Source organism: Acanthopagrus latus, chromosome 9 (assembly GCF_904848185.1).
Source record: "Acanthopagrus latus isolate v.2019 chromosome 9, fAcaLat1.1, whole genome shotgun sequence".
Classification (NCBI taxonomy): domain Eukaryota; kingdom Metazoa; phylum Chordata; class Actinopteri; order Spariformes; family Sparidae; genus Acanthopagrus; species Acanthopagrus latus.
Window position 1 is genome coordinate 15,136,313 of NC_051047.1, and position 14,514 is coordinate 15,150,826.

The 14,514-nt window shown below is 36.2% G+C and overlaps 2 protein-coding genes across 3 annotated transcripts; one reads left to right on the top strand and one right to left on the bottom strand.

Annotated features, from left to right (window-relative positions):
- Nucleotides 1–129: 129 nt before the first annotated feature.
- dcaf17 (ddb1 and cul4 associated factor 17) lies at nt 130–6,364 on the bottom strand. Its single transcript, XM_037110420.1, has 14 exons — nt 5,692–6,364; nt 5,492–5,598; nt 4,968–5,058; nt 4,711–4,847; nt 4,514–4,592; nt 4,014–4,103; nt 3,788–3,895; nt 3,534–3,636; nt 3,273–3,415; nt 2,493–2,602; nt 2,291–2,378; nt 2,060–2,143; nt 577–732; nt 130–487 (listed from the first exon to the last, which is right to left on the bottom strand). Exons 1-14 carry the CDS (start codon nt 5,821–5,823, stop codon nt 380–382), a joined length of 1,536 nt encoding a protein of 511 aa, XP_036966315.1. The 5' UTR covers nt 5,824–6,364; the 3' UTR covers nt 130–379.
- mettl8 (methyltransferase like 8) lies at nt 5,774–13,805 on the top strand. Of its 2 annotated transcripts, XM_037110424.1 has the most exons (11): nt 5,828–5,909; nt 7,358–7,436; nt 7,777–7,932; nt 8,127–8,218; nt 8,310–8,641; nt 8,754–8,803; nt 9,585–9,645; nt 11,559–11,698; nt 12,025–12,131; nt 12,236–12,301; nt 12,920–13,805. In XM_037110424.1, exons 3-11 carry the CDS (start codon nt 7,781–7,783, stop codon nt 13,072–13,074), a joined length of 1,155 nt encoding a protein of 384 aa, XP_036966319.1. In that variant the 5' UTR covers nt 5,828–5,909; nt 7,358–7,436; nt 7,777–7,780; the 3' UTR covers nt 13,075–13,805. The 2 variants fall into 2 exon arrangements, with proteins under 2 accessions (XP_036966317.1, XP_036966319.1); XM_037110422.1 differs by lacking the exon at nt 7,358–7,436 and having other exon boundaries at nt 5,774–5,909.
- The last annotated feature ends 709 nt before the right edge of the window (nt 13,806–14,514 follow it).

The window sequence follows — 14,514 nt, forward strand, 5'->3', positions numbered from 1 at the left end:
TCTGTGGAATAAATAATTCAAACTGTGGGTTGTGAGGATGAGTGTCCAATCCTGTGCAATTCTGTGTTTCAGTTATCTTGATATTTAGATTGGCGTGATGGAAACAAAGAATGAGGAAGAAATACAGAGTAACTTGGAAAAATATTACATTTTTATTTAAGACAATAAATGTAAAAATTGTTTTTAGGTGTAAGACAGTAAAATAGTGCAGAGACTTCATTATCAAGTGTAATTCACACACAGTGTCAATTACATTACAATGATCCACATGTGAAAAACAGCATTATTTGTTTTACAGTAAAGCTGTACCAAAACAGATATGTACATAATCTTTAAAAAGGTAGATTCTTTCCAGGAGTTCAATTCACTTTTGCGCAGCTTAATTACTGGCAGCCCTGAGTTTGTAGACGTGGCAGCAGAAGTTGGTGCTCTTTTGTTCAATATGAACTATTGTGTCTTTGTCGAAGAACAACTCATGTCGAAAGGTCTGAAACAGCAGAAACAAGCACACATGAATCCATCCATGTACAGAAACACTTCAGTGTGACATTGGCACTGACATGTATAGTTACTCACCTCATCCCATGGTTCGACAAGATCAACCGTCCGCAGTAACTGCCCGCTCTGGTTGTCATGCAGTTGAATGTGAGCTCTTCCCTCTCCTTCCTCCCCATTAGTTACCACGACAGCCAAAAGGTCCAGCTCATCCTCATATTCCACCATACGGAAAGTCTGTACAATTAATTAATTAATTAATCAATTAATTTCCATATATAAACAGTATAGTATACTGTATGAATAGTGAATCATCACCTTATTACACAAATATGTAATAATAAATGTACTTAAGTGCTCTAATCTATGGATATGTTGGAAATGGTTACAGGTGCAGCCTGCAACCAATATAGGAATGCGTCATCAACGATTTGGACTCTAGGGGCAATAGTGTAGCCAGTTGGTACAGACATTAGCCAGTGGCCTCTGAGATCATATTTTCTGCCAATGCCTTCCACCTGTTTTTATGCTCCACATGCATGATTTACTTGGTTGCAACCAATATTTGTCCATACTATGTGGACTACAAATAGAAACCAGAAAGATATGTCCAAAACTCTTGTCACATTGCCAACTCATTTTCCATTCATACTGTATATGGATATCTGTTTTTATAGGTTAGCATGCAGCCAACAACAATAAGGCCAGAAGAAGACAGTTCTTCAAAACATGTTAGCACTATAGTATTATTTTAGAGGTCAAGCCATCATGAAGAAATTTCTCAACTCTCTACTAAAAAAATGCATGTTTGCAACCGATGGTTTGATTAAAAAAAGTTTCTGTGTTTGAAGCTGAACAATGATGTTTGACCCTTTCATTGTAAGTTACTCAACTGTAGCCGTCTATATGTATTGTCTGTATCTCAAATGGTGTCCCAGTCACAATAAGTCTGAATTTGGTCAAACACAAAGGAGGGATGAAAGTTGCTTTCATGTGTAAAATACACAAAGTGGCCTGAGGCCTTGAAGATGATGGAGATGCTGCCATTTCCAAAGAGAAAATTATGCACATCTAACTGCACTGAAAGCTTTTAATAGGCTACAGAGAAGTCACAGAGTTACAAAAACTTGGACTAATGGATTAAAATGTACCTCTGCTCATCCTTTATTCTTAGGTGCTTTCTACTGCTATCAACTTGTAAAACTTGATACATCTGGCGTATTGCTGCAATATCTCAGACATCACTTACAGATTTTGGTGGAATTATGAATTTCATCTCATGAAGCTTAATTTAAAAAAAGGTTCAACGATTGAGCCACTGATTCCCAAAGAGACAATTTTAAGGGACAATTTTAAGCTGCATATTAGCTGAGGTTTTAACAGAATCAGTTTGTAGTTGGTTTGGTCTTTTCTCGGTTACCATAAAGAGACTTAACCTTAAAAGGTATGCGAGACTACGTTCTCTTCCTGGATTCCAAAGTCCTGGCTTTTCTGAGAAAAAAAAAAATCACAGTGTTCCTTTGCAGAGACACTGAATCCATCACTAAAACGTCATTTTTGTTACCTCTTGATCAGGGTCATCATCCAGCTGCTGAAGTCTTCTCTTCACCGTGCGGCCTGATGAGGTGACGGTGACTTGTGAGGTAGGCTGCAGCAGATGGAAAGCAGAAATATTAAAGTTAATTGAGAAGAACAAGTTATTACAGTCAAAAACCAAACAAAGTAATGGTGAACATGTGATACATACTGTACATGAGGCGGATTCACGATCAGGGTAAATACGCAGGAAACTTACAGTGTTGTTTCGATGGGTCACCATAAAGAAATCCTTAACGATCTTTGATGGCAAACCACTGTTCAGTTCACCAAGGATCTTCAGGACACTTGGAGGAATAGAAATCAAAACTTGCTGATGTCCAGTATGATAAGAAATTAAAAAGTACCACTTTTCTTGTACTTGTCTTCATTCGGCCATAGTGAAGGTTGGCTGTACTCACTTTATGATGGTAGGTCCAACATGGATGATTCTTCCTGAGTCGTCAGGGTGGAAGAAGATCCCATCACTCTCTAGAGAGCAGCAGTTCATGTTCTGTATTCCATTTATTGCCTGATGTCATAAAAGTCAAAGTATCCCTTCAATTCATTGACCAGGACATACATTAATAATTGTAAAGCAATCTGAGCAAAGCACCAATGGCACATAACCATTTGTTGTTTTTTTTGTGATGTGCAACATAAGGGTGTTAAAGGTTTAAAGAGTTTTTACTCTTGATGTTGTGAGCTCATGCAGTATTATTATTAGTATCACAGGCACACCCTGTTGATCATGGAAAGCAAAACTATATCTTAAAATAAAATTCATTATGTTCCCCCTACAACTGAATTCTTAGACTCAGTTGCTGAAGATTGTCTCTGGTAAATAAAATAAAAGTGAGCAGTGTCATTCAAAGAAACTATATCCGTAATAATCTTGACAAAATACAGAGAAGCTTGTGTTGCACTGCGTGGAAGTAGTCGCACCATTTTGTTTGGTTTTGAATAGTGATTACAGGTTTGGTTCTGTCCAGCAGCCGAATACAAAGACTGTCAGGAACATCTGTGGTCCTTCTTACTGTGTCACTTTCAATAGGCTCTTGCTAATTTTGGTGGCAGTTCAGTCTATCACACAACAAGATTTAGCATAATTCTCTGTTATAACCAAGCAGAAGCTACACTTTAAACAAATAATTATTCAAATGTTGTGACATAATGTAACAAAGAGGATTTCATAAACTTACTAAGGTGCTGTCCTTGACTGAACAGATGTGATGTGTCCCTCTGTCATTTTTATGTGGTGGTGTGTAGATGTAGTGCCATGGGTAGCCTCCAATCTGGATACTGTTATTGGTGCACGATGCCTCGAAAAGCACTTGAGGGCAATCTGTGCAATAAGTTTGCAATTTTTACATTGTAATGAAAAACATCCCTGCTAAAGTAGGTCTACAATACTGTTTAAAACAAATACAAAACAGGTCTGGACTTTAAAACAGAGACTCCACCTGTGATCTGGATATTTACTGGAATACCAAACGGGACTTCTCCCACTGTTTTGCCTCCAAGAAGTGAGCTCGGCTTTCCAAGTGTTAACTTTTCTGTCATGTTCTGAAAACATACAAAAAAAATGTTCATCAGTTACACAGAGATGTAAGAAGCAACATTTTCAACAGATGTGTTTCTGATGCAGTGTTTAAAATATTCAGCTTGCTCAATACTGTGCAGGAAACACTTTTAGGACAAAATGAAACACACATACACTTTGGACAATGTGCTCCAAGCTGTACAGTTTCACAGACTTGTTGCTGTAAGACACCACGAGGACACCTTGAGACAGAACAACATCGGTGACACCATTTCCAAAGACCTGAAAAGTTAAGATTTACAATTTAATGACATCATCCTGCAGGCACATTTTTTACACTTTCTCAATAAACTAAAAAAAAAAAAAAAAGGAAAAAAAAAACAAAAAAAACGCCACATACCTTTTTGTTGATCTCCAAAATGCCAACAATTTCCAAGGGAAAAACTTGAAAGATGGCCAGGTGCATTACAGTATTCTGAGTGATACCTGCCTGCGAATTAAACAAAACAAACAAACAGAGCTATGATTCAGTACTTGCTTATCGACTTAAGTCAACAGATTATTTGACAATGGAAATCATAAGACTTAGATTTAGATGACTTTATTAATCCTTTTCGGAGGTTCCCTCAGGGAAACTTAAGCTCCATGTCACACACAGCACTGTTACAAACATATACAGGATCAAGAAAGATTGTTGCATCCTTTGACTAGTGATATCTAAAGTCCTTGACTGACTCATTGATTGTCCTAATTTATTAAACATGCAATGTAATATCAAAATTCAGGAAAATTCCACATACCATATATAGCAGGATCATAGACTGTATTACCCTTTATCAAGTCTCCTGTCTCTATTTAATGAGGCACAAATCTTATATGAAATAAAAACACTGTCCTTACCTGTCGAGCCAAAGATGTCTCTTTGTTTTGAACAGATTTAACATAAAACATCTCTTGAGGAACATCCCAGCCAAGATACCTACAAAAATAACAAACAAAAGTTTGAGTGTATAATGTTAAAAGGTGTTCAGACATACTGCTACTAAATGTATCTTTCTCCACTCAAAGAAACAAAGAACTCAAAGCATTGACGATACCTGAATTTATGGTTTGAAGACAGGTAAACTCTCTGCAGCTCCTCTCCCGTTTCAGCTGAGAGACGATACAGCCAGTTATTGGCTGTCAAAGCGATGAGGCTGGGTTTATGATCAGAGGGGGAGGGTAATGTTTTGTCCTGTCAACAAGACACATGAAACAACAATCTGAACCTGTGTCGCTAAAATAATCTGGTCATTGCAATTTCAGCTTTAATAAAAAAAAATATATAATAAAAAAAAAGTTTAATTTCACTTACGAGGGGGCTCTGACACAGCAAGGCATCTTCAAATTTCTCCAATTTCGACCTCTTTGACAATTTGTATAGAACTTGAGGCTCTGAATGAACACTGGAACCAGAAAATTTAATTTTGAGATGCAGCAAGTAATCAATTTGTTGTCAACTATTAAATCAATCAACTAGTATGATAATGGATTCATAGATTTTAGTACGGTTCTACAAATAAAGCCAAAATTCTCTGATTCCATCCTTCAATGTGAATAATTTGTGGTCTCTTTACTCCTCTGTGATAGTTAACTGAGTATCTTTGGGTTGAGGACAAAACAAGACATTTGAGGACATCATGTTGGGTTTTGGGATTATTTAGAGACATTTTTCACCATTGTCCAACATTGCACTCCAAACAATTAGTCATCAGCAAAGAAGATATTTGATAGTATCACTAAAGAAATACAAATGTTTTTTACAGTTGCAGTCCTTATTAAGTCATTCATTTTGGGTCAAGAGTATAAGCCTCTTATTGTGTTATTATTCATACTCACCAGCTGTAGCATTTCTGGTAGTTTTCAAAGTAGATTTTACCATTCTCATACATTATTGTGGATTTGGAGGTCTTGCTTTGCTTTACTTTAATGAAATCCCTGCTGTCCTACAATATAATAACAAAGACTATTATTATTAAAATACTCACTGACACCAGTTTGCTACAATCAATATCTAAATGCACTGTCTTTTCCATTACCTGGAGGAGGAGAGCTCTAAGGACCTTCATATTGAGTCTGATTATGGTCCCAGCATCCCTGATGCCTCTACTCCTCCGGCTCAGCAGCTCGGTGGCGTTCACTGTTCCTTTCCTCTGGTACAGCGCCATCATAAGGTGACACTTCTCTCTACAAGACGACTGTCTGACAGCATGTCAGGACACTACAACTAGTGCTGACCCCAAGACCGCAGCCACAGGTAGGTAAAGGTGATAACGTTAGAACTTCTTACTGAGCTCCATCTTTAAGGCACCACTGAACGTCCAATCTGGCTTGAAGCTAGTTTGCTAACACGCTAAGTCAACTGCTAGCATAACTTCAGTTAGCGCAGGTTGAGCTCCAGCACCTCGATATTTCCTTTACTTCGCTCAAAGGTGTTAGCGACCTAGCTGGTCCGTCGTATGTGACGCAGCGTTAGTTGAAGTGGCTAGTTGTCCGTGGGTGAGAAACAAAGTGGTGTCGGCTGTTAGAAGATTTGGGACGAAAATGCCGTTTTTTAACCGGCGTGTGACATTAGTTAGCTGCGGATGCTAGCTGCCGTCTCGCGCTCCGTTGTTGTAGTCCGCCAGCTTTCTTCTTCTCCTCAAACAATTTAACACACGTCAGCCATCTTTGAACGTCAGCGCCCTCCCCCTCGATAGCTCCTGCAAACCGACACATCACATTTAATTTACCCTTTATTTCCCCTTAAAGAGCTTTAAGTTTGAAAGTGTTATATTTTTCCACACTGTTTGACTGTATTGGCTTATTCTACGTTTTTCTGTCTGTCTGGTTCATAATTTTTATTTACATTTTCTCAAAATCCAGGGTAATATGCGGCACCCTTGGAAAGATTGTGACAACTACTAGAATATTAAAAAGCTACTGTTGTTTTAAACGAAGTTTTTCTACACAGTATGAGTTTGTTATAATTTCGTGAATGTATTATTGACCCATACACTGTTTAAAATCTATGAATAATTGAGACACAGGTAGGCCAATTGTGTTAACTGCAGTGTTGTATAAAGTACCTAAAAGTCACATTTGAGAAAAAGTTAACAGATCGTATTAAAACAATTCTTTGGTAAACGTGAAAGCCACACATGTAAATACTACTAAAGTAAAGTATTTAAGCATCAAAAGTAATTTTTAGCAAAGATTGAACTTTGGTATTAAAAGTCTGAGGAAATGTAGATAATACTATACATAGATTTACATGCATAGACTGTATGGGTTGATGGATTATGGGCTGGACCAGTTATCAGATTCAGTATTAGTTTGTCTGATTATTGGAATCTGTGTTGTTGTTTTTTAAATTTATTTATCTGATTGTAAATAAAATAAAAAGTGAATGTAAACCTGCACTCATTTGACTCTGATGCAGCATGTAAGGAACAAGTTGCTTAAGTTATTGAATTAATGTAGTGAGTAATTATACAATCTTTGCCTCCAGAATGCAGTGGAGTGGAAGTATATTGAAGCCTATTGAATCCTTGACTACTAATTTTAGTCTGCCTTGGTAATGAGATGTCTTTCATGATATATTATTGATCAATTCAAGTTTCCTGACCAGCGTGGTGCTACTGAGCCTGGGCTTTCAAGAGACTAACAAATAAACAGCCTAGAATTCAGACTAAGTCACTGTTTTGTTTTTTCCTCATTCCACAGTCTCAGTCTAAATTAATCACTGACAAGATCAGACCTAAAAATTCCGAGGTCTGGCTGGTCCAAGATGGTCATGTAACAGGTCTGTACTGTTTGACAAATTTAGAAAGAAACATTCCAGTTTTACAATTCATATAACACAGAGAATCCAGGGTTCTCTCTGCGTTAATATCATATTAATCTTGCCAATGAAATGAAAAACTTTTTGGCCTTCAATACATTTTTTGTGGACAGCCAAAACAAATCGGAATACTTAAACTGTACTTTTTCAAAATAGCAACTCTCGAGGTCACAAACAAGATCACTTTAAACAAAGAAGTTCTAAACTGAGCACACAGGGACTCTTTGTCTTATCTTTGAATTTATGCAATTAAATACATTATGCAGTTCAGCCCTGTCTTTATTTTTTTTTTTTTTTGCAGGTAAATGCATACACTGCGGAGCTCATCTGTAGCCACATTGGCTAAAGCTGTCTGCAAATTGTCCCCAAGATTAAAGAGCACAGCAGGGAGACCTTCGGCTCCACTGGGCTCACGTTTTCTGACCAATCCTGATGACGTCTTTAAGCACAACATGTGGTCAGTGATGTGCAGTAGTGCTGTAATCTGTCACCTAGCTGAATATGCATTTTATGGAAATAGGATTTGTATATGTGCTGTATATAAGAGCTGACATCTAGAGTAACAGTTACATGTTATAGTTTTGTATTTTCTTTTACAGTTTGTAAGTTGCAGATGTATCAGCAGTTGATTTAAAATGCTTCACATTTTAGGGATCATGTACAATGGACAGAAGAGGACAAAGAAAATGCTCGACAGAGGATAGAAGAAAATTCCTGTATACAAATTCCTTTACAGGAGCAAGGCAAGAATGTATTTTTAAAAAATAAAAGCTCAGAGTTATATTGACTGAGGTTACAAGTCGAATAAACCATGTATTAAATTCTTCCACACAGGTAAATTTGACACTGATGCTTGCCAGTACTGGGACAAGTTTTATGGGAGGCACCAGGATAAGTTCTTCAAAGATCGCAACTGGCTGTTTTTAGAATTCCCAGAACTGCTTCCCCCAGGTGCAAAAAGTGAATTAACTAACAGGTGTCTGCGTGATCAGCAGCCAGCACTGCCTACTGGCTCCAGCACAGACACAGAGACCAACAGACATAACAGAAGTCCAGACACTGCCGATCTTCAGGAGTCCTGTCAAAAAGTGGTGCCAGAAAACGATGACGCTGCCACACAAACTGCTACTTTCCCTGGCCAGCATGCATCTTTTAGGATCTTGGAGGTTTGCAAAACCGTTCACATGTATTGATGATTTGATTGTAATTGACTGTTCTGGCACATTTGCTTTGCCATGTTTCACTGAAATATCAATAAAATGTATTTTCTGTTCACAGGTTGGATGTGGAGTGGGTAACAGTGTCTTTCCCATCATTAACACCATAAAGTGAGTTAACGTTGTGATATTTCCCTATATTCCATTTCAGTTGTATGTTTGTATGTCATTAATGTGGCTCCTATGTTGATTTTTAGTCCTGCCTGTGTTGACAGAAGCAAAACAATTTAAGAACACCAAATATTATCCCATAAGATACAGTATTATTGATCATTGTATTGTTGAAAGTGCACCACCTTTACATTGTTTAGCTACGTATCCCCAATCAGCACAAAACTGTGGCCCGTGATGACATTTCTGAAGTTCTGTGGACAGGAGCAAGATTTATACTGTAGCATGAAATGTGCAAACATAGCTGGTACTTTTAGAACACACATAAACCACACAAAGACTACTGTTGTGCTGTTTGGAAAGGTCAGTTGAAACAACTGATTTGCCAAGCTGCACCAAATGTGAAACCTTCAATGGGCATGTCTTCACAAAGTACTTTTACATAGGCCTATCTTTACAGCAGACAGTTTGGAAACATCACAGCTATTATGAATAACAGTACCGATGGCTTTGTTATAATTAAGTTTCCAAGTAAGCCATGAAAGTGTGACAGTGAGCTAGCATGCACAACACCCCCGAAACTAAAGAAGCTAAAAGGACTTTAGCTATTGTGAATTTTATTTTTTAGATCTTTCTTGTCCTACTGTGATGTGTCAACATGTCTTCCTTGAAAATAGGGCCTGCATGCATCTTTAGCCAAAGATTCCTGTTGCTTTATAACACAGTTGTTCTATATTTCGAATGATTTAAGGGTTGTTAAGTTGTCTTTTCTTTGTCACAGAGAAAAGGATGCATTTTTATACTGTTGTGACTTCTCCCCACGTGCCATTCAGCTGGTCAAGGTGAGCATTTCTAATATCTTTTGGTATGGACATCGAAATTGTATACTGTATCAAGGCTGATACATTTACTGGCTGATATATCATTTATGTTTAAAAACAAATGACGCCGTATAATTCCTATTCAACTAGCAATGCGGACAATTTGTTGAGAGTATTTACAGTTATATCAGAGAACGATTAAGTGTCACAGACTGCTGAAATATTTAGACAGATTCCGTTAACATTCGATGAAGTATTACATTTAACTCCTTTATTTTGATGCTGTTGTCAGTCTTCACAGCTTTTCAGAATAATGATTTAAATGATACTTCAAACCATTGTTCCTTCAGACAAAGTACTTTAGAATAACTCAAAGCTCTGCCCTGCTGCTACAGCTGAATCAGACAATTACTGTGTGAAGATGCTGAAAAGAGAATCTTGTCATTTATAGATGATATTTTATTTCAAATATAATTTGAAGGCAAAGTACCATTATTTTGGGCTCAGTATGTAACATCTTATTCAAACTCATCTTTATCTCTTTGAATAAATTTGATTGGAATATATTTCTTCTATTTAACCAGTTAGTTGTCAGTAGAGGAAGAGCATAAAACCAGATTGTCGAAGGAGAGAATACAGTGTGTCTTATTGGAAGTTGTGGATTCCAGTCAAAACGGTTTTGATTCATCTGCAGGCCAGTGTTAAATTTGGTCTCCAAATAGGACACAGGCACAAGAAACCACAGCATCATGTGCCATAATAGCTTTAATGGAAAAAAAGAGCTCAGAGGGAATATTTTGAATCTTAGTGCAATAAAAAAAAAAAGTCTCTCACGTGTAAAGAAATTGCAAATAACATGCAACAAATGCAAATTATCCCGTGTGAAAGTTGTGCCAAGCAGTTGGTCGTTTTGGCATGGAGGTCAAATTTATAACCCAAAATTAAAGGTACTACATGGACTGGTTATGAAATAAACTTAATACTGATTCCTCTATGGGAAAACCCTAAGACCAACAAGAAATCCAAGTTTCTTGTTGTAGCTTTAAATTGTATATCATACATATTTTTTTATCCTTTATTGAGTACAGTTCACATTCATTTTTTGAGGAGGAAGAGATGGATTTAGTGCATTTAAACGTACAGATTTATCCAATACCTCGAGGGTGGACGAAATATCTTGAATCTTGCCATATTTTTAGGCTTCCTGATATTATTAAATCCCCTCAAAAGCACTACTTCTACTACTACTACTACTACTATTACTACTACTACAGAATTAAATATCACAATATTTTTGATAAATTCCTTGATATTGACGCAATGTATGGATGACTTTTGATACTCCAAAAAATATTATCATGATGACATTTTTGATAAATAATCATCCGTAGTGTGCATATAATGACTACCTGGGTAAAGGGAAATATTAGAACAAGTTCAACTGCCTTTAAAACCATGACACTTATATAACATCACCATAACAATATAACTTCAATGTATTGCCCAGCCTTACCATTTCCTTATACATTTGAATATTGATCATTTGTAGCATCTGATGAAAATAAGAGCATACTACACCAGGAAACATTTATTTTCTGTCACTCTGATGTACAATAATATATTGATTTGACGAACATTTGCATATCAATTTAAATATTAATGAAAAATGCAAAATTATACTTTATGTAAATTAATTTTAAAGGTCAACGGTAAAATTTACAGTACCCTTGCAATAAGAGTCATTCAGTGGGATAGAGAATTGATGGCAAGGGGTAAAAGTGAAATCCGTTTGGAAATAGTATTAAATGTTAGCGATGTTGCAACACAAACACTGAACAGCTCCCCGAAACTGTATCTGAGCTACCATTTTAAATGGTAATTTATGTGACCATAAAATGATTAGCCTATATTATAACTATATTTTCCTCATTCAGGACCATCCAGACTACAACGACTCTGTGTGTCATGCTTTTGTTCATGACGTTTGTGAGGAGAACACCTCCGTTCCCTTCCCTCCTTGCAGCCTGGATGTTATTCTGACAGTCTTTGTGCTCTCTTCCATTCATCCGAACCGGTAGGTGAAAGTCACAAGACAAAGGAGAGCCCGACATGATTTCTCACCTGCAAGACCCCCCCTCTAAAACCTCCAACCAACCTTTTCCAAGGCAATATATATATATCATCTTTATACTGTAATATTACAAACAGCACTTACAGTGGCACTTAATCACTGTTCGTGTAAGATGTTTTTGGCTTATAGTTCTTTCTTTATTTAGCCGTTCGTTATGTGTTTTAAGGCCTCACTGACTATGTTCCCATATAGCCAATATTTTGTCCATGGTTACTTGGATCTTCATTAGCTGAAGTCCTAACATTAATTAATTGATATATCATTGACAGAATTCAAGGAGTTGTGAACAGACTATCTACATACCTGAAACATGGAGGGATATTCCTCTTCCGTGATCATGGGAGATATGACTTCTCACAAGTCAGGTTTAAAAAAGGTGAGTCTCTGAGTAGTATTGAAATAGAGTAGTAATATGATATACTCTGACTAATTTTTGACTCATTCTTAGTCATTTCATCTTTTTCAATCTCTCATAATCAGGTCGGTGCTTATCAGAGAATTTCTACACACGTGGAGATGGAACCTGTGTGTACTTTTTCACTAAAGGTAAGTCAGAACCATGAGATGTGCATTTTTTTCCAGAGAACCGTAGTTACCATTAAAGACAGATAAACAATAAGAAAAAGTACTATACAATATACAAAAACAATAAAGTATTATATACAATAAAATGCTATTTTTATAGCAATATAAAAAGTTATAAAATAGGATAAAATACTCAGGTGAATAATATGCTGAGATATCGTTGAGTAAAGGTTAGCGGAACATATGGTGCGGTTTTATTTACATAATTAAAGACACTTGGGTCATGTCCTTTGTATTTTTCTGGGACTTTGGAGGTTTCTGGGACTTGTGGGGTGTTTGAATTCTACATGGGTGGCTGGTTGACATGACATGACATTTAAGCTTGATTATTTTTAGGCCAATAAATAATAAATAAAGTATTTTTCCCACCAGGCAGTCAGCAAAATGTATTAAAATAGCATTTAGATCTTCATGTTGGGAAACAGTTGACAAACAAAATATCTCAGCAGTTAACAATATAAATAAAATGGTCTGGTCAAATTAATCTGACGGGGGGGGACTCATGATCTCAGTAATAAAGGAGAACTGTGACTACAGCCTTGTTTACTGACTGTGTCGTTATTGTATGTATTTTTACAGAAGAAGTTCATGATTTATTTTCCAATGCTGGACTGGAAAAAGTTCAGAATCTGGAGGACAGACGACTTCAAGTGAACAGAAGAGAGAAGGTTGCTATGCATCGGGTTTGGATGCAGAGCAAATACAGGAAATTGTATCCACCCTCAGCATCTTAACACACCACCATGCACAGCTTATGTTGAAAATGACTTTTTATACTTTGCTACTTATTCATTCAATCCTGTTTTTATGTTTTTGTTTTACTGCCAGAGGAGTATTATTACAACAACAAAAATATATGCAATAAACTTACAAAACAAAGCTGTGGTACTGTCTGGTAAGATGACTGTTAATACTCTCTCAAAATAGGTCCATGGAGAAAACACAGTGAATATAACTGGACTTTAAAATGGCTGATGATTAAAGTTTGGAATAAAATGAATATTTCCGTATTAGGACTACATACCATATGACAACTGGGACAAATTACATTCATAATAATAGATCATTCAGATCCTGTACTTGGGTGAAAGTAACAATGCCACACTGTACCAAAACTCTAATATGAACAAAGGTCCTGCATTCAAAACCATACTTAAGTATGTAAACATTATCAGAAGGAGTAGTAGGACTATTCTGTCTGCATTAAAATGGTCATGTCAGTGTTTTACTAATGTATTTATAATTTTTGGATCAATATTACTGCTACATAAATGTGTATTTAGCATTTTACTGCTGTAGTCCTTCAAGGTGTAGCTCATTTTAACTACTTTATATACTGTTGGTAAGTTTAATCTAGAGGTTTACATCATGTTCTATAAAGTCATTATATGATTGTAGTGTTGTTGTCTTATGAGAACCATGCAGAGTTGGAAAGACCTGTCAGATTAAACTGGTAAAACCGAGATTTGTTGACTTTATCCTGAAGATTTGTGTGTGTGTGTGTGATACCTTTATATTTTTGGGTATTCTTTGGTTTAGCACCACAAAATAAAACACTTGGAAGGTGCATCCTTTCAAAGATGAAGTTTCTCAGTTTGTCAAAACATTTTCGAAATTGTCAGACGAAATTGTCAGAGTTGTGGAGTAAAAAGTACAATATTTTCCTCTGAGATGTAGTGGAGTAGTACAAAGAAAGTCTAACTATAAAGTTGCATAAAATGGAAATACTTGAGTACAAGTAAGCCTTCTCAAATGCGTACTTAATTACAGCACTTGAGTAAATTAACTTAGTGACACTACACCACTGACACTTACATTGTTAAAATACTCAAAATCAGTCAAAATTATTAGTTCAAATTTTTAAGATGCTTAAGTAATAAATGGGTCAAAATCATAACTGTATATTTTTGATTTAGTGTCTTGTAATTTTGATTTACTAGTAAGTCACAATTCTGGCAAAAATAACTTATATTTCCGTAATTAAGAGTTAATGTCTCATAATTTTAACTTTTGGCCATGTCCAAATCGACCTATTGCCTGAAACTGATTTCCATTAACATTTAATTTCTTTAAAGAAAAGGTCAGAAGTTTTGAAAATTACAACGTCCTTTGATTAAAGTCATTAACTTTCGATGTAAAATTGTTATTCCTAGTTGATGTGTGCTGTATGTAGT

Bases quoted from the DNA above. Each gene is read 5' to 3' on its own strand.
- dcaf17 (XM_037110420.1), bottom strand. From the start codon at position 5,823: ATGATGGCGCTGTACCAGAGGAAAGGAACAGTGAACGCCACCGAGCTG. The intron at 4,104-4,513 runs GTAAGGACAGTG...TTTAATTCGCAG, and splicing joins AGACATCTTTGGCTCGACAG to GCAGGTATCACTCAGAATAC. The intron at 733-2,059 runs GTAACAAAAATG...TTAATTGTACAG, and splicing joins ATGATGACCCTGATCAAGAG to ACTTTCCGTATGGTGGAATA.
- mettl8 (XM_037110422.1), top strand. From the start codon at position 7,781: ATGCATACACTGCGGAGCTCATCTGTAGCCACATTGGCTAAAGCTGTC. The intron at 8,219-8,309 runs GCAAGAATGTAT...TCTTCCACACAG, and splicing joins AATTCCTTTACAGGAGCAAG to GTAAATTTGACACTGATGCT. The intron at 9,646-11,558 runs GTGAGCATTTCT...TTCCTCATTCAG, and splicing joins GTGCCATTCAGCTGGTCAAG to GACCATCCAGACTACAACGA.